The 19,464-nt window shown below is 41.8% G+C and overlaps 1 protein-coding gene across 3 annotated transcripts in view; it reads right to left on the bottom strand.

Moving 5' to 3' along the window:
* Window positions 1-6,274: 6,274 nt before the first annotated feature.
* wnt5b (wingless-type MMTV integration site family, member 5b) overlaps window positions 6,275-19,464 on the bottom strand; it is a 50,998-nt gene continuing 37,808 nt past the window's right edge. The window contains exons 1-7 of one of the 3 annotated variants that reach the window (XM_077500300.1): window positions 18,656-18,803; window positions 18,030-18,187; window positions 17,389-17,476; window positions 17,143-17,302; window positions 12,333-12,625; window positions 7,475-7,633; window positions 6,275-7,387 (exon numbers count right to left, since the gene is read on the bottom strand). In XM_077500300.1, coding sequence (XP_077356426.1) covers window positions 7,088-7,387; window positions 7,475-7,633; window positions 12,333-12,625; window positions 17,143-17,302; window positions 17,389-17,476; window positions 18,030-18,187; window positions 18,656-18,763 — 1,266 coding nt within the window. In that variant the 5' untranslated portion in view covers window positions 18,764-18,803 and the 3' untranslated portion in view covers window positions 6,275-7,087. Of the gene's footprint in view, window positions 7,388-7,474; window positions 7,634-12,332; window positions 12,626-17,142; window positions 17,303-17,388; window positions 17,477-18,029; window positions 18,188-18,655; window positions 18,804-18,946; window positions 19,013-19,464 lie in introns of those variants that run through there. The other 2 variants (XM_077500301.1, XM_077500302.1) reach the window with 2 other exon arrangements.

Below are 19,464 nucleotides of genomic sequence, written 5' to 3' on the forward strand. Positions count from 1 at the left end.
GTGGAACATAGTCTGACAAGGGGTTGGGGTGGGGTGGGTGGGGACCCTCGTTGTCAACCCGGAAGAGGAAGCGACAAAATTGCTTTTTGTAGTTTTCATTCAGAAAAGTCGCTCGTGAATGGAGAAAAGCGATGTAAAAATGGTGACGTTTTACATGACATCATTTTTATTCAGTTATTAGACAGCAGTTGGTTAGACATAAAAAAAAAATGTTGATTCTAATCATTATTATTATTATTATTATTATTATTATTAATCTATCCTCCTATCTACTGTTAGTCGACAACAACGCAAACTTCTCAAAATTCCACTGAAAATATGTGAAAACATTTTTCTTTCATTGATTTATTAGATAACATCTGGCTCACCATAATAACTGTTACTGTTAAATAGTACAATTCACTCGAAGTGCAGCTGATTCCAATTAACAGGCTCGTTATCAGGTTTCTGCAGAGCTTGCTGATGAGCTGATCATGAATCAGCTGTGTTGAAGGGAAATATCCAAAACCAGCAGGACTGCGGCCCTCGAGGACCGGATCTCGCCACCCCTGGTTTAAGTCGATGCGTTAGGAAGGTACAAGCGAGGATGGTCCGTCCACAAGCAGAAACTGCGCCACTCGAACAGAGTTTCCTGCCCCTTTGTCAAGTTCCAATAAGTTCAAAGTCATGTAACTGGAAGCTCATCAAAAGTATTTACTGTCACTCATTGTACATTTACATCCCTATAGGTTAGCGGACACGGGACCGAGACCACCTATTTTTGGAATACCTGCACCAATTTGATGAAAAGAAGGGGGAGTCCACGAGTGCAACGTTCTTAGAAGAAATGCAGTTGCACAAGGAGGACCTTGAACTCAGACGCGAGCAGCACAAGGAGGAAGTTGACCTCAGAAGCGAGGAGCGCAAGGAAGATCAACACGTGGCACATGAGCTGGTTGAACAAAGGCACGACAGAGAGTTCCAAATGGGCTTCCTGGCAGTCCAAAACAGACTTGTGGACACAAATAAGCCAAATGCATAAGTAATAAATGCTTTTGTTTTCATATCACTTTTGTGGATCTGGGTTTTTTTCCACACGAATAAAAACTTATGCTCAATGAATTCTTTTTAATGTTTTTATTTTTGACAAACAGTAATGCAAACATAATTACAGCGTCCCACCATTCAGAGGTTCTGATGTTCTTCCACTCCCTGCGTGGAACACACCCAGATTGGTAGAAGTGGCAAATCTGAAACAGAAACACAACAAATTAATAAATGTTAATATCTACATTAATTACTTTTGTGCAACAGCCTTGTGATTTACATGACAGAATACCTTAAAATAGCGGAATATGCACCAATTTATGGCCCTATGATAAACCACTGGCTTGAGGTGGCAATCTGACACTTCCAAAATCAGCACTTTTCCCAAAATCCCGGCACCTTTGTTCTAACATTCGTGCATCGTCAAAGAAAGCAAGCCATTTCAACACTTTGGATCGGTCAATCATGTGTTTAACAGAAAAAAAAAAAAAAACATGCGGACAGACTAACAATACGTCCAGGTCCAACGGTATTATGAAATACGCAGCGTACATGTAGCGTGAACAGCAACTCGCCATCAAGCCCTATTTTGCCGTGAATTGGACGAGAACTAGGCAGGAAACACCAGTTTCCAGCGATTGCCCTTTTCATGGCAGAAAGTACGACAACATATCCACAAACGACCGACGCGCGGGGACACACGCAAGTAGACGTGCAACTGAACGCGCCAGTCATACGTTGTGTTTAAGGCACTAATACACTCTGTAACTTCATTTTTTTTTCGTGTTCTCCACCTTGCAAGGGGAGCTCCGTTACATGTTACAGCTTAATTCCGATGTGAAATAAATTTCGTATAATTGTGTTTAAACCTTACCAGTGCACGTCTTCGTGCTTGCAGGTTTGACTGTCTTTCCAAGTGAGCAAGTCCTGCCCATTTCTCATCTTGATGTGGTAATACGGCGGGTCCCAATGGTTCTCATCAACCTTTCCCGTGAAGTTCTAATTGCTGCAAACACAACTCTATACAACATGACAAGGATAACGAAAAGATTATATGCCTTGTATTATAACAAATGGCGATGGAGGATCAAAAGTCGCGTTTTTCAACGTCACACTGGTTGTTTGTCATTCAGTTTTACCGGTACCGCCACTTGCTGGACAGGCGGGGTAGTGCTGTTTTTTTTTCCTCCCCTGACATACGTCATCAGTCTCATTTGAATAAACTACCCTGCCTGCTTTCATGCCGTGTGAACGCAAACTCGTGGGCCGCTCACAAGTTCTTCGGACCCGGAACTGACTCTACCATGAACTCAAAGTTCCTGGGCTTTTTGGTGTGAAAGCGCCTATACGTTTGCATGTTATGTACTACATTCTCATGTTTGTTGAGTCCATACATTGTGGTCAATTTGTGAATGGTTGTCAATAGTTGCCTCAGGGCAAGCACTGAAGATAAATGTTTGGAAATGTTAGAAATCGGGCTTATTGTGTCTTCATTGGCCTTCAAGTGGTTTCATTCGTTCAAAACGTGCTCTTCACATTTCCACACATCTCCAAGAAACTACCTCGCCACGCTGCAAATCTTCGCACCCTCAACTGGTTTATTTGTCCTCAACCTCGGTCTGGGTGTGTTCGCATCCACAGGCTTACCCACCTAGGGCACGCTGTGGGCTGCCGACTGTGATTGCATCGTTGTGCAAATAGATTGCCTGGATTGTGATGAGTGTCTTTGCTTGTATAGTGCTCGCCGGTCTGGTTAATCTGGTCCCACTCCAAACAAGTTTAACCCAAGCGCGGTTAAACTTGTCTTCAGCCGCAGAAAATTTAATTTATCTTCTAGAGTTTAGAGTTAGACTGTAGATAAACCACTTATCAGAGCTTTGATCATATCTAATCTCAGCAGTCTTATTTTCACTTTATAAGTGAACTTTTGTTGACCTTCATTTGTTTAACAATAATTTTTGATTAAACCACAGCTAATCAAACACTGAACTATTGCTTTGTAAATGTGGATACATTGGGGGATGTGACCATTTAGCTAATCCGTTTGTACCATACCAACCTGATAAAAAATAAATAAAGCAGGCCTCGGCTAGATGGATGGTGCGGAGATTGTGTGAATAATTAACACGGTCCCAAAAACGTTCATGTTCTAAAAACATAGCTAAATACACTACAAGTGACACACAAGAGCACAGAAAGGGTGTGGACTACATCCCACTTGTATTTGACAATGACTGCACCTTGAGATTCTCATTCAAATGTGCTGGCAATGAAACAATACAGACCTCGCAATGCTATCAATTAACAGCTTTACTTGCTTTTGAGCACTTGACACCGTATTACGCCTGCTGCTTTAGAAATGGGGACTGTTCACTTTTAATTCACTTTTCATGGAGGTCGCCCCCATGACAGCTTCATTAACAGATGTAATTCGCAGTGATGGTGCTTTTTAACATTCATTTAGCTGCTCCAGTGAGCGCAACCTTGAACGGTGCTTTTGCCTAAACATGCTGATGGCGTAAAAAAAAAGAAGAAAAAAAGTAAGAAATAATATACAGTACATTTTGATCTTCTATATGTGGAGGTTCTACTTAATGCTGAACAGCTCGGTGTCCTGAATGAGTAGCGTGGAAGTGAGTGAGAAACAAGACAGCTTTAACGGCCCCAATTAGGATAAGAAGTGGCACGGATGTAGGAATTAACCTTTCAATTTAGTTGGTCTCGCACGTCTGTACATGACTGAATGCATTGACCGAAAATTAGACCTGATATAACACTTGCAAATGAATAGGCTATGTGAGCAAATATGCACATTAGTATAAGATGATTATATGTTTAAAGTGAGTATTTTGTATGATTTTAACCCAAATAACGGATAATCAAAGTGGATTTCAACAGGATTTGTGGCGTCACCCAAGCAAATGGTGGTCAACTGAAACAGATTCGACACTTGTCTAATCACAATCTTCAACACAGAAGAACATGTGGCCGTCCCAATAATGAACGTCTCATTTCAGTGCAGCAGTTTGGCCCCTGAAAGAGAAACAAGAGAACACATGCCAAGAACGACATCATGCTCATGTTGTGCGGCCAATCCAATTAGTGGCGAGAAAGCCAAAAGTAATGAGATTATTAGTGAGGTCATCACAAGATACCCTCAGCCGTGCGCTATTATTCAAGTTTTTCATTGTTGTAGTTGTTAATATATTGGGATTCCAGAGTGGTTCATCATTGCGTTGCCATATATGCAGTAAATAATCAAAATATGGACAAAAACTTTGGGACGCTTGGTCATTCAGAGCACACACTCTAAAAACAATTGCGTTACAAATAACCCAAATGGGGGCAAAGAGAGACGGACTCAACATTGTGTGTTAAATCAATAATCCAGTAAATTAAATTAATTACCCTAAAAAATTGGGTCAAGTAAATAAATTACAAAACAACCCAATTTTGGGGGTTATTTATTTAACCAAAAAGTTGTTTTTGATTCCATTTGGGCTACTTTTAACTGTTTTTAAAATGCTCACTCTAAAATACCAAAGATCACGTAATTATTATTATTATTATTATTATTATTATTATTTTTGGGGGGTTGTTTACAGATTATTCATTTTACTGAATAATTTGGGTTAAATAAATGACCCAGAAAGTCGGGTCGGTCCCCTTTGACCCAAATTTGTGTTTTTTTCTTTTCTTTTTCTTTTTAACCAACTTTTTCAAAACTATTCCTTCTAAAATAACAAAAATCTTTTTTATTTTTATTTTTTTTTTATATTTTATTATTATTATTATTTTTTTGTAGTTGTTTCTGGGTTATTCACTTGACCCAACTTTTTGGGCTAAATAAATAACCCAGGAAGTTGGTGTGGTTCATTTGGGTTATATTTAACCAAACTGTTTTTTTTAAAGTGTTCACGCTAAAATAACAAAAATCAAGTGATTTTTTTTGGGAGGAAGGGGGCGACGGGTTATTTGTGCTTGACCCAACTTTTTGGGTTAAATAAATAACCCAGAAAGTAGGGTTGGTCTCTTTTGACCCAATTTAGATTATTTTTAACCCAACTGGTTTTAGAGTACACACTAAAAAAACAAAACAAAACAAAACAAAACACTGGGTTGTTTTCCTAACCCACTCACTGGGTAGCTGTGGATTTTGAGCAGGTTAGGTTACTTTTACCCAAGGCTGAGTTAATTTATTTGACCCAGCAGATTGGGTTGAAGATTTGAAAAGGATTTGGGCCGGCTCAGGGACGAATAAGGGACTTGCTGTGGTAGCCCCTGGCATGGGGAAATACAATGTTTTTTTTTCTTTTTTTACCGTGGCAACTAGGTACACATTTTTTTGTAGCTCTGACTTGGATAGTTTTAACCCCTTGTTGAATCCAAGGTTAATATAGTTTATGAAAACTACAGAAAAATCTAAAACAAAAAAAAACAAAAAAAGAAATAAAAACTAGATAAAATGAAAATTCAAAAACTATTAGATCGGAAACATGAACCAGCATGCTGGATCAAATCTTCAGGCCAATGTGCTCTATTTAAAAAAAAATAAAAAAAAAAATAAAAAAAAATGTATATATATATATATATATATATATATATATATATATATATATATATATATATATATATATATATATATATATATATATATATATCAGCACTGGCTCAATCCCTTTTGGACTAGAGGCTGACATTTTTTCTGGAATCCCGTGGGTCCTGGGATTCCCTTTAATCACGGGATTTGGACGGGACAGGATTTAAAACTTCACGGGAGCACACGGGACCGGGATTAATTTAATATTCGTTCGGGCAAAAACCTTGGACAGATACACACTTGCGCCACCATTTTTATTTTTTTTCCCCCCATACGTTTTTTTTTTTTTTTTTTTTTTTTTTAATGATGCAGTTGACCTCCATAGTGGGAGTAGTACGGGAGTGGGACTAATTCTGAATGGGAGCGGGACAGGACAAGAGTCGTTTGCACCGGACAAGTGGACAGGATTGTTTTTTGTTACTATTGTCCAGGACTGGGACAGGACGGGATTTTTGCTGTGGGTGTGGGATGGGACGGGAGTGAAAATCCTCTCCTGTGTCACCCTCTATTTTGGACCCAGTGCTGGGTTAGCTATTTCACCCAATTCGGGTTATTTTTTTATCCCATCACTTTTTATGAGAGCTCCGTTTTACATATTTCAAAGCAAAACAAGGAACAAGGCGTCATTGTCCAAAGACTAGTTTATCAAAAGAATAACTATAAAACATACAAACAGGAAATGAAAACAGTAATAAAATATATACTTTCTCTTATGATCTAATGTTCTGTTAAAGTAGCTCATAATAAATTGCAGTCCGTTCTGTTCTTTGTTTTTTTTTTGCCACACACAGACGTTCATTTTTCCAAGTCTCTTGTCATCAATTGACTGAACTGAATTATTATTATTATCCACCAAATCTTTTCCACCATAGGCAAGCATGATCAATTTTGGAAGCCAGATGGCGAAGGGCCCAAAAGGAAGACGTCTCCGGTCAAGCTCGGTTGATTGTTTCATTTGCATTCGCCTAGCGTCGAGCGTCTCTGGGCGCGGCGTCATCAATCTTGGCTAATGGAGCTTTTTTCAGCACTCGCGCCTTTCTCTCCGACGAAGGTCACTGAGGCAAGATGGCTGCGACCGGGCGAAGCCTCGTTAACCGCCGTCGCTCGCCGGCTCGTCAGGTCGCAGGGAGCCGCGAGCGCGCCGGGAATTCCGCCGGAGACAAATGGACTGTTTAATGGAGTGCCCCCTTTTTCGTTATAGAATTTCTACGCCTAACCGTGCCTTGAAGAATGACTCCCTCCACAATCGTCTACAAGTCATTTCTTGGTCTCGCAATATCAGGAAACGTTCACTGCCGCAGGCCAGAGTCAATGCAGATGATGATCGAAAGCATCTCTTTTAAATAGTCTGTTTATTATTTCGTTACATATTTTATTCATTGGAGTCATGTGTGTCCCTTCTTTTTCGGGTCCAGTTGATTTCCCCCCCCGAACCACTTGGGCCTGGCTCCGGCACCGCCGCTATTTACAGACGAACTGGTCGACCAGTGAGGTGCAGCGCTTGCACTTGACGTAGCAGCACCAGTGGAACTTGCAGTGGCAGCGCTCGTGCTTGTACATCTTGAACTGATCGTAGCCGCGGCCGCAGCACATCAGCTCGCAGCCGTCCATGCCTTCCGACGTCTTGTTGCACAGGCGGCCGCGGGTGCCCAGCGAGCCTGTGGTCTCGTTGTGGAGGCAGTAGTCCGGGCTGGGGTCGATGTAGACCAGGTCCTCTGCGGTCGGAGGGTTGAAGCGTTTGTCCACTTGCTCTAGTTTGCCCTGGATTGGACAAAAAAAAAAAAAGTGAATTCAGATGTTTCTTGGACATTTTTATTTGATTTTGTTGAGACTTGCTGGTGTTGTTACCCTGCGTCCGATGCGCATGGCGGCGGCGCTGTCGTACTTCTCCTTGAGGAACTCGCCCACGCGCCGGAAGTCGGCCAGCTGGAGCCAACACGTCTTCAGACTGCAGGAACCCGACACGCCGTGACACTTGCACGCCACGTTGGCGAGGTTGTACACCGCCTGCGAGATGAAAGATCATCATCATCATCATCGTCTCAGCTGTGTCACAGATTCCAATTCTGAACTCAAAATTAAAAGTCACAAAGATGAAAAGTTTTCAAACTTTGAGTGGGGGCTCCAACAGGGCAGCCGCTACAATGCTGCCCTCTTGTGGAGACTCTTTGTAACTACAGTGTTCCAGCGTTGGGAGATGCCAGTCCCTTTTGTTTGTGGGGTAAACAATGCTGGTCGCGCCTTTATGCGGCCATAAGCACAAATTCAAGAGGTAACTCCCACCATGTGGAACAATTTTTTTTTTAATTTTTTTTTTTTGGGAGGGGGGGTGATTTTATTCCTCTGCCTCCAACCTCCGAAAAATAAATGAATAAATAATAATAATAAAAAAAAATGAAGCATTCTTATGTGTCCTATGACTGTGAACAATTACTAAGTAACTATAACTAAGTACATATACAGTAACTAAGCAACTGTAATGAAGTAGGACAAGATAAGGTAGAACTAGATAAGTTTGTCAGAGTCTTACCCTGAGTGCATTGTTGCACGTGAGAGACAGAACAAAACAGAACAGGAAATACACGAAGATTTATGGCGCTATCTGCAGTGGACTTTAGGGGGAGCCCGGCCAGGCCTCTTGCATTAAGCACACCCCTCAAATGCTCACACAAGCACGCACATCATACCAAGGAGATCACTCATCACACTTTGTGTTCTTTTTAGCAGTTGCCGCACACATAAAACCTCTCTGTGTTCTTTATGCGGGACTCACATGACCGCCTGTCTTCTCCTCGGGTTGCCTGATCCCAATTACCTTTTCACCTCTGTTAACCTCTGAACCCCGCCGCAATCCCCACTCCTGTTGCCCCTCTCCGTTCCTACCCAGCAGGCATAGCACTCGCCACCCTGCAATCCCGCCATCCAACCTCACTGACACCCCCCCACTTTTGGACAAACAATGACATTTTGTCAGGGCTGCTGTTTTATACATTCTCCGCGGTTAATTGCCTTTAACGGTGGTGAGACGATGTGTGTTTTGATCTAAGGTGTTGTTCAATATGCTAATTCTTTTGACATGACATTTTTAGTGCATGCATTGCCAAAACGTGATGTCAGGTATGCTTCGATGTTATTCCTTCCTACACACAAGCTCAAGTTGTGTGTGTTTGTCGTAAGTATCACACGGTGCCCTTTGGTGGGACATGCCTGCTGGGCTCAGTGACACGGTCAGCCATCCATGATGGAGACACGGTCTTGTCAGGAACAATAGGTTGGGAGCTGCGTGTCTGTGGCGGGGGGGACTTTTCCTCATTGTGACAATGAGGCACTCTAAAGTGCCAGCGTGAAGCCTCTGTCTACACACTCACTGTCATATCTGACATTAAGGGGGGAAAAAAATCCCTTTGATCGTCTGCATGCACTCATGGCCAACAACAAGGCGCTCTAAACCGGCCAGGTCAGCCCAAAGCCGTCGTCCACATGCTGGCTGTTGTCGGACCTTTAAAAAAATATATCTTCCTCCTCCTCACTATTCCACCTTTCTCCCCGCGACTTTCATGCACTTGCGGCTAACAATGAGGCATTCTAAGGCACCCTTGCCAGCAGTCTACTCACTTTGAGGGAACCACTTTAGCTCGCTGCAACAAGTCTAGCTTCACATTTTTTATGGATTTCGACATTGTCATGCTTCAAAGTGGCTCACGGGGAAAAAAAAGGGATTTATCCACTCCGCTTGTAAAATTGATTAACTTGCACGCATCAAACATAATTGCTTTTTTTCCTGCCCCACGACTATTTAGTTTTTCTCTTTTTTCTGGCTCCGACAAAGATGAAGCACATTTGTCATTGTTTGCTACAAAACAATCCTGGTGATGAAAGATAAACGTATTCTCGGGGGAGTTTTGACTGAAAATGTGCATTCAGTGGTGTGGGTGTGCGTGCGCGGGGGTGTGTGTGCGTGTGTGTGACAAGAGCCGCCTCATTTGATTTGTGTCAAACGGAGACAGTGAGCCCCGGTGTGTCCGTGCGAGTCTTTGAGAGTCGGGGGAGTGTGACGGAGGTCCATCGCTCACCCTGCGTCTCAGTCTGCAGACGTTTGCTTGTAGCACACCTCCATGCACACGCATTTTGTCTGCCTTTGTGCACAGTTCAAATGAAGCTAAACGCTAACACACACACGCACGCACACACACCCAGGCACGCCCCTGCCACCTCCACACAAAAGCAACCGAGCGAGACAAATCCCCAAAGCAGCGTGTCGGACCCCAAAAAAAGAGAGTCTTCCTCTTGTGCTCTTGTTTTTTTTTTTTTTTTTTTTTTTTAAATCGCTCTTCCGTTCGGATGGACACGAAACAATGCCAGAGGGATATATGTGTATGTGAATGATTTTGAGAAATATTCAAATTGTGATTTCCCCCCCCTTCAATATTGCAACTGTGATTTATTATACTTTTTTTTTTTAAGTTCCTTCTACCAATGTATTTTTATTTTTTTTTAACAATTAATGCACATTCAACCACTATTGTCAGCAGCCACTATAGCCAAACGGTACAATCCTAGTGGATTATTGCGCCTTTTAGAACCTTGTCACTCAAAGTGGAACCAAGTTGCCATGGCTACCGTTCTTCGTCAACTTCATTGCTGTTTTGGCTACAATGCTATTAGCTACTGACTGTAATGAAAGAGAGTTGGGTCCCCCCCAAATTTTAGCCTTTACTATTTGAAAACCGCATTCTACATATTCTTTTGTTTTTGTATTGCTATTTGTCTCAAATATTGTTCACAAACCAGTCTAAGTCTGTGATGGTGAGCACTTCTCCTTTGCCGAGAGAATCCATTCCACCTCACAGGTGTGCCATATCAAGATGCTGATGAGACACCATGAAAAGTGCACGTGTGCCTTAGACTGTCCACAATAAAAGGCCACTTTGAAAACCAGTTAGTATTGACTGGTGAATTAACTGATGATCTCGGCAAAGGAGAAGCGCTCACTATCGCAAATGTAGACTGGTTTGTGAACAATTGAGAGAAATGGTGATATTGTGTATGTAGAAGAAGTTTTAGATATTTGAGTTCATCTCATAAAAAATGGGAGCAAAAATATAGTTTTGTTAAATGCAATACAAACTCAATCCATTTACCATTTACATTGCAATGTCAACTTGAATTGGATTAATTGTTCAGTGGGCGGCACGGTGGATGACTGGTTAGCATGTCTGCCTCCCAGAACTGAGGACTCAGGTTCGAGTCCAGGCTCCGGCCTTCCTGGGTGGAGTTTGCATGTTCTCCCCGTTCCTGCGTGGTTCTTCTCCGGGTACTCCGGTCTCCTCCCACATTCCAAAGACATGCATGGCAGGTGAAGTGGGCGCTCCGAATTGTCCTGAGGTGTGCGTGGATGGTTGTTCGTCTCTGTGTGACCTGTGATTGGCTGGCAACCAGTCCAGGGTATACCCCGCCTACTGCCCGAACCCAGCTGGGATAGGCTCCAGCACCCCCGTGACACGTGAGGAATAAGCTTCAAGAAAATGGATGGATGGATGGATAATTGTTCAGCTTGCACAGAACTAATGTAGATCCCTCATAGACACTCTTACAGCCCCAACGGGACCCTCGCAGCTAGCACACAAGCTCACCAGACCCTGACCTTTGACCTCAGCCACACACACACACACAAGCAGGCTCACTGACTGTCTTCCGCACAAATCAAAGGCAAAGAGACGGCGCACACATGAAACGCACTCGAGCCCCTCGTCTTGTAAACAGCTTCGACAAACACGTTCTCCTTGTGCGCTCTCCAGCGCCAAAGCAGCAAATGGACCTTTTACGAGGCTGCGCGGCGGTTGGATGTGGAGCCTAATCAAAGGTGAAAGGTTGCTCTTAGTGCCGCTCTTGTCGGAGCTTCCCAAACAACTCCCATTGTCCCTTGGAAAATCTCAGAAAACAGCAGAAGAGTGAGTCCAATGTTCTCATAAACGACTCACAAAAGTGAACAAAATGTCGTCGGGCTGTACTTGTGTCTGTGTTTGTGAGTATCAAGGTTATTTTAGTTAACTAAAACTAATGAAAAAATTCTAATTAAAAAAACACTTTCACGGAACAAAATTAAAATGCTTTTTTACAAAAAACAAATACTAAGAATAAGGATGTTTGAAAATGTGTCGCACAGAAGTGATGTCATCTAGCAGCAGCCAATAGAAAAGCACCTTCAGATGACATCACTCCCAAGGATGTCTTTTGACTATTGCACACAAGTAATACACATTTATAAAAAAAAAAAAAACAACTAAAACTAATACTGAAACTAACTAAAACTAAAATTTATTAAATAACTAAGAATAATAATAATAATAATAAAAAACTAACAAACCCACCCTGAAAACTAATTAAAACTCTCTAAAAAAAAAAAAAATCAAACTAAAATGGTAAAATTCCAAAACTATAAAAACCCTGGTGTGTACGTGTGTGTGCTCCCCTGCTGGAATGCACATTGACCGGGTGACCTAGCCAGGCTCCAAGGGCGTTAGCAGTACTACCATTTGGGCCCTCCCAATAAATAACCTTGACACACATGCACACACAGAAATACCGGCAGGTCAGGCAGTCGGGGGCCACCTTGACTCGCCCACGCATTCCTGACTTGAACAAGGAGACGACACTCCAGATGTCTAAACTTGAAGCGGGACCAAATCGGGCGAGCCAAAAATACCTGTCGTCCCGCCTCGTTATTCTGCAGGTTCATCAGCGTGCGCGAGTGCTCGGCCGAGCCGCGCGGGAAGTTCTTCTCGCGCTCGCGCGCGTCCACGAACTCGCGGGCGAAGCGGTAGCCGTAGTGCACGTTGTCGCCGCAGCCGCCCCACAGCCAGTCGCGGGGGAGGTCCCGGGGCCGGGCCGCCCGGCTGCAGCCGCACGTGGAGAGCTCGCCCTCGCGGCATGCCCGGCTGATGGAGTTGACCACACCGGCGGCGCTGATGGCGTAGGTGAAGGCCGTTTCCCTCGAGCCTGGAGGAGTGCGAGGGAGGACAGTCAAAAAAATAATAAAAAATGAGCGCTATATGTGGGTCAATTTGACCCAATTTTCTGGGTTGTTTTGTACATATTTAGGAAGTTGGGTCAAATTGACCCAGGTAGCAGGTAGGATCATTTTTTACCCAAACGAGATTGATGCTGCTGTTTTATTTAACTTGCCGTTTTAAAAGGGACACTATAAAACTCCAACCCAATTATGGATCAAAAATGGACCGATGCACTTTATGGGTCAATTTGACCCAACTTTCTGTGTCGTTTTATACAAAATGGCTCAATTTTTTTTTACCCAAGTCAAGGATCTGACCAATATTTATGAGTTCTTTTACGCTAAAAGACCCATTTCCTAACTCAAAGGTGGGTCAAATTGACCCTAGTAGAGGATCGGTCCATTTTTGATCCATAGTTGGGCAATTTTTGACCCAACTGTTTTTGGCGTGGACCGAACCAACTTAATGGGTTTTTCTTTTAACCAAAAATTTTAGGTCAACTGAAAAAGCAAAATTTGTTTTGTTGTGCATACACACACAAAAAAACTCAAAACAAATAAAAGAAAAAAAATTGTAAATTTGTTTTTTAAATTCATGTGATGCAATTACTGGTGGTGGTGGTGGTGGGGGGGGGGGGGGGGGGGGGGGCTAAATAAATAACCCAAATATATGGCTCAGTCCTCTTACGACGCAAACTTGGGTTATATTTTTATTTTTCTTTGCCCAGTAGCTTTTAGAGTCCACACTGCTGTGTCAAAAACAACCCAATTAGGGTAAATAATTGTGACCCGCTGACTAAGTTCGGTCAAATTGACCCAACTTACACAGAACACAATTTATTTTTTTTTGTACAAAACAACGCAAACGTGGGTAAAAATGACCCATGTGACTGGGTCGGTGCAATTTTAACCCCTGCAGGTGTAAAAAAATAAACAAAAAACACAAAACAGAACAAAAAAACCCCCCAGTTGTGTTAAAAATTACGAAGTTCCTAATACGGAGCCCCTAAAGTGACATGGGAGAAAATATATATATATGTTTTTTGTCCGTATGAGAAACTTTCTCATCCAGACAAGAAACTCTCTCGTCTGGACAAGAAATATATTTATTTTATTATTTTTTTCTCCCATATCACTTAAGGGACTCCGTACTTTAGGGGCTCCATAAAAAATAACCCAAATAAGGTCAAAAAGGAACTAAAGCAATTTTTGAATGAACCCACACAACAACCCAACTTTTTGGGTGAAACAAAAAGCCTAAAAATGTGTCAAATTGATCCAAGTGCATGGCGGTTGGTCCTATTTTTGAAACATAATTGGGTTATTTTTGACCTGCATGTGTGTTGACATGCAGGAAACACGGCATCTCCCTCACAACCTGCACAAGCCAACAATAGACAATACATGTGTTTGGAAGCACAAACTGTGGTTGAGTTCAAGAACAGTGAACCCCCGCTTATTTGGAGGGCTACTTTTGTGGGAGATGTGTTTTTTAATGAGATAACAAGCACTCGATATTATTGTACTTAAAAAAAAAAACAACAACAACAAAAAACAGGCATGTCAATTAAAAGAAATGTAAAGAAATGAAACTGTTTTTACTCTAGTGGTTAAAAATGTTCATCTTGTCGTCTAATTCATACAGTCACTGTTTTGTCCTCTGAGGACACGTCACAACTGACAGTTTGACAGCTTCTGAGGAAGGCGGCAAGGTAAACAAACCTTTTTTGTCTTTTAAAAAGAAAAACAGTGACTGTTTTTAATGGCCATTGTGCTGCTCTTTTTGTTATGCACAACTTGGCCACCTGGGGGCGGTATAATACACATACTGTAGTAAACATAATACGTTTAGGACCAGTTTTCCTTTTTGTCGAAGTTGCCGTTACTAAGTGCTAGGCGATTTTTTTTATTTTATTTTTTTTACATTAATCAGACGCCACCTAGTGACGTCTGGACACTTCCCGACTTCTGAGGTTGGACTGATGTATCGGCCTTAATACATGGAGCTGGACAAGCAAAGCACACAACAATACTCAGAGGCGTATTGTTATGTTCTCTCTGCTCAGTGTCAACAATGACACAAGAGAATAGTAGAGGGCCTTCTCTGCCTGTTCTTCTTTTATTCTGTTTGAAATGTCTTCGTAGAGTTCAGTGCTGCTTGACATGCACAACACTCGTTGAACGACGATGTAAGTATTGGGGGACACATGACTACGACAGTGTTTGAAGATTCAGGTTCTTCCACAACAAACTTTATGGCTCTTGCTTTGTTAGTGCTGTAACAGTGAAGCACCACCCCCCACCCTCACCTCCTCTCCTTCCTCCTCAGCAGAGCATATTAAAGATTCCCAGACCTCACTTTGAATACACAACTTGAGTCCCGTGTGCCCTGTTGAGTGGATTTAATACACAAAAGCACCTTGGAGATATTTAAGAGAACAAAGATGGCTACTGGAAAGATAATAGGTTAAGTTCTGTGAAACTCTGCAATTTACATGAAAAGAGCAAACAGCCTGCTGTTACTTCTTGTTAACTTCACACTGCTGTGATTCCTTTTTATGGGCTCACTATTTACATCTTTTCAAATATAAGCAGTGGAGCATGCGTTGTATCAATATACACACTAGAATATAAAGCACAATATTTGCATAAATGAACTCAGTCCATTCTGGCTGTTATCTTTTGTTTTTAATATGAGCAGATTGCAATATGAATCGTGTTTGTTTTATTTTCAACCCAATTTAGATGACATTGACTTTTTTTTTGTTATTTTTGCACTGATAGTTGCCTTTTATTTTTGAATTAAAATTAGATAATGCTATTCATAATATTCTGTGCTGCTATATTAATGGCCAAACCATAGTTTGATTTTTTTTCTTTTCCATTTTAATCTTGTAAATAAATATACAATATCATGGTGTAGTTGTTTATTTATTTATTTATTTATTTATTTATTTATTTATTTATTTTTTAAGTAAAGTCATTTGTCATGGACAATTTCACTCCACGAATTCACTGGATGTTTTTTCATATATATGTGGTAGAGCCCCATTAAGTAAACCTTCTTTTTTACCATTAACAGTAATTTTCCAGTAAGACAGTTGTTTACAGCGATCATTCCATCACGGATCTTTGTGCAGGAAACCTGTTCCAAAAGCAGCGCTAATTTCCGCTAAAGTTGTTTTTTTTTAAATTATTATTATTATTTTTTTTAAATTTAATGTTCAGATAATGGATGAAAAGAAGGCTGCGTGGAATTTATGACGTCACGCAGTATCGGTGCAGCTCGCAATCCACACACAAACTCGCCACAGACATGCAGGCATGCGTGCACATATTCATGCGCGCGCACGAAGAGCGCGCTGCCTTGTGGGCTTTTATTGCAGACTTCAAATAGGGCCGGATCTGCCGGCTCCGTGTCAGCTATCGGGCGCATTTCAAAAGAGCGTCGCCATGCACAATGGAGCGACTCACACCTCCATTTAAAAGGTGGACATATAGACGGACTGTCAATAGAGACAGAGAGGGGACAAGAGACGGCGGCCAGCTTGCACCTCGCCCCGCTTGCCTCGGAGCGGATTTGACACGTACTTGTTGATGAGAGCTCTCCCACCTTCCCGCTGGGAATTAGACGCGCTCGGACCGTGATCCGACAGCTTCAAAAATCCAGCAACGTTTTTTTTGTTTTGTTTTGTTACAGTCAAGTCTGCAGACACGTGACCATGGTTGCTGTTTGATTGTCTGCATTGTTTGCGCTATTTACAATGGCTGAAAACGACATTTTGTTTTGCACAATTTCACTAAAGATAACCACTGCAAGCTAACAATATAATTTGGTTTAGCATTAAACATTTGTGGGGGGAAAAAATATAATAATTATAAAAAGTGAAAAACCTGTCTTGATTCATTGCTTCACCTCTACAATATTTTTATATATAGTGTTGTTAAAAAAAAAAGTATTTTTGTAATAATTATTATACTATAAAACAGTGAGTGAATTTTACATGAAACCACCAAACAAAAATGTGAAATGATGATCTCAAAATCACAGAAATTTATTTTCTGAATGGCAACAGGTGGAAACACAGGTTAATTGCTTTGTTTGTTGTTGTTTTTATTTTTTTATTTTTTATTTTTTAGCCTTTTGTCACCTAATTGGAGATGGTTTAACTTTTCTGTATCACTATACTGTATGTTGGTATTATGATGAACCAAGAAAAAAAATATAGGTTGTGACAAATGACGTGGAATTTGATTATTTCCCAGCGCATGATGATCTGTAACAGCATCCAAATATGAATATGTCAAAATACATTCATTCAACATTCAAAAACGTCACTATTTTTAAAGCTGCAATGAATCCACAACTTCTCAAATTGTATCCCTGAATAATGCCATGAAAAGCATGCAAAGTGTATATAAATAACGACAACTGTGAATCTTAATTATTCATCATAAAAAGAAGCATGGACATGACAAAACAAAAACAAATGAGGATTCTTACCGATTTGCATGACCCGTCCGAAGACGGACGTGTTGTCCACCGTGCTGCAGTTCCACCTCCTCTGCCGGAACTGGTACTGGCACTCCTTAATGCCCGTCTTGGCTCCATCTCCAATGTACATCATGTGGTCCTGGTAGAGCTGGCACAACTTCCTCTGACCCTGACAAGCAAAATCAATCAATTAATGAAACATTTTTCCAATCAGCATACATGGAAGGTGAGTGACACAAACAAACAGCAAGTTACCTGTGAGAGGCCAGATAGCTGACTGCACAGAGGCTGAGCACCGATGATGTACATCTCCGGCCTCTGGATGGGGGTCAGTGCCATTGACCTGAGACAGACCCGATAATGATTCTTGCACTTTAAAGCTCAAAATTATCAACAGGTTAGTGCATCATTTGGAACATTTTGTGTAGTTAAAACGGTTGGAAAAGGTCAGTACAAGGCCAAAATAACTTCCCATTGACATCATGCCGGTTGACTCCAGTGTTTACCAGGTGAACTTAACCTGCACATTCCATCCCCGGGATCACATTTGACTTGTAAGTCAAGAACAAGTGTGGACAATTGAAGGGCCAATGGAGGCCGGGCAGCAGATGCTGGGGCCATTTGGGGCTCCCCAGGGTAAATATTGTGACAGAGATCTCACATTTGTTCTGACGAACCCCCCTCCCTCTTCAAAACACACAATCACAAACAGACATGATGTCGATTAATCACGGTTAAAATCCAAGTGTGCGCAAAAGGGGGTATTTGTGCGTAAAACTCGTGCGTAATGCTCTTTCGCTTAATCCTTACATGACAAGACCTGTTTTCACTCATCAAACGCGATTTATTGGAGCTGTAAAAGTGCAATAAAAAACGCATACAAAAGGGTTACTCACCACCACGAGTTGGCGTCCACCACTAACAACTGCGAGGTTCCGGTGAGGACGGCGATCAGCAGCAGGAACAAGTGCCGAATAAGTCCGCCGCCCTGTCGCCTCCACACGGGCTTGCACGAGTCCATTATTCGCCGCCCGGTGCCGGGGAAAGTGCTTCGCTGTTGAGACATGCGCACGGCTATGATTCGACTGCAGGCTTCTTTGAAAGTAGCCCAGCCAGCACAATCACGTCGGGGGGTTAAAAAAAAAAAGCCCGATATGTCAAGGGCAAACCTGCAACCCTAATATAAAGAGAGAAAGAGGGCGCGCGTAAATTCGCGTTAGTTTTACGCATTAAAAAGGAAGGCGTAATAGTGCGACAATCGCCGACATGACACCAAAATAAAATACGTATGTAAAGCAAATTAAAAGAAGCAATGTTGCAAGTGCGATGTTGTTGATGAAAACTAACCAACAACAACAACAACAACAACAAAACTATTACAGATCCTTCCACGTCTATTGTCGCTCTGCAACCACTTCTCTCCCGAACCCTGTTCTGTCTCACCCCCTATTCACCTCTGAACTAACCCCCTCCCACACATCCCTATCCAATTCTCAGCCACCCCCCCTCCCAGTTTTACGACCTGGCGTTGTGCGAGATTGGATGCAAAGTGGAACGCAGGTTTGAATATTCCAAGCTGTTGTGGGCTTGGAAATCGTCTCTCGAATTTCCTGCATGCTCCAGCCTTCATTTGTCGATTCAGCTTTGTCTTCAAATGTGAACAACCACTGACGGACTTTGTCGCATATTTCATTTTATTTATTTATTTATTTTAATCACAACGTTATGTAATCTTATGTGGCTCAAATAATGGGCGATGCAGCGTAACCACGCCCACACATACAGAGCTATAAAAGTGCTGAAGTGTGTCTACCTCCATTTTCATTTCATGTCGTGTTGTTTTCACTATAAAAGAGTTACTGACACACACATACACACATTTCCACCATTTGTTCATTTATTTATTTATTTAAATAATAACGATACGCAGTTACGCACTCTTTGTATGATAACAAAACACACATAGGATATGGTAGTGATGTGTGTGTTGCTATGACAACATTTCCACCCCCTGGAGGAACATGGTTACTGCATTCCGACACTTTGAATGTGCAGATCACAACATTAGGTACATCGATTGAGATACAATACAAAAGAGGAGTTTCTAATATTTTGGTTACTGTTGCCACAAGAATAGAAACAACTCGCAATAATGAACATTTTCGATATTATTATTATTATATATTTTTTTTAAATATCAACATTCGGTGTAGAACGCAACGACATTTTGGCCTGTTTTATGGCCACTTCTCCTCTGTCCTTCCACCTCCTCTCATGCTTGGTAGCGACGACTGAAGTGATCCTGGATTCTGCTGCGTCAATCATCCAAAA

The sequence above is a fragment of the Festucalex cinctus genome, chromosome 16 (genome assembly GCF_051991245.1).
Source record: "Festucalex cinctus isolate MCC-2025b chromosome 16, RoL_Fcin_1.0, whole genome shotgun sequence".
Taxonomy (NCBI): Eukaryota; Metazoa; Chordata; class Actinopteri; order Syngnathiformes; family Syngnathidae; genus Festucalex; species Festucalex cinctus.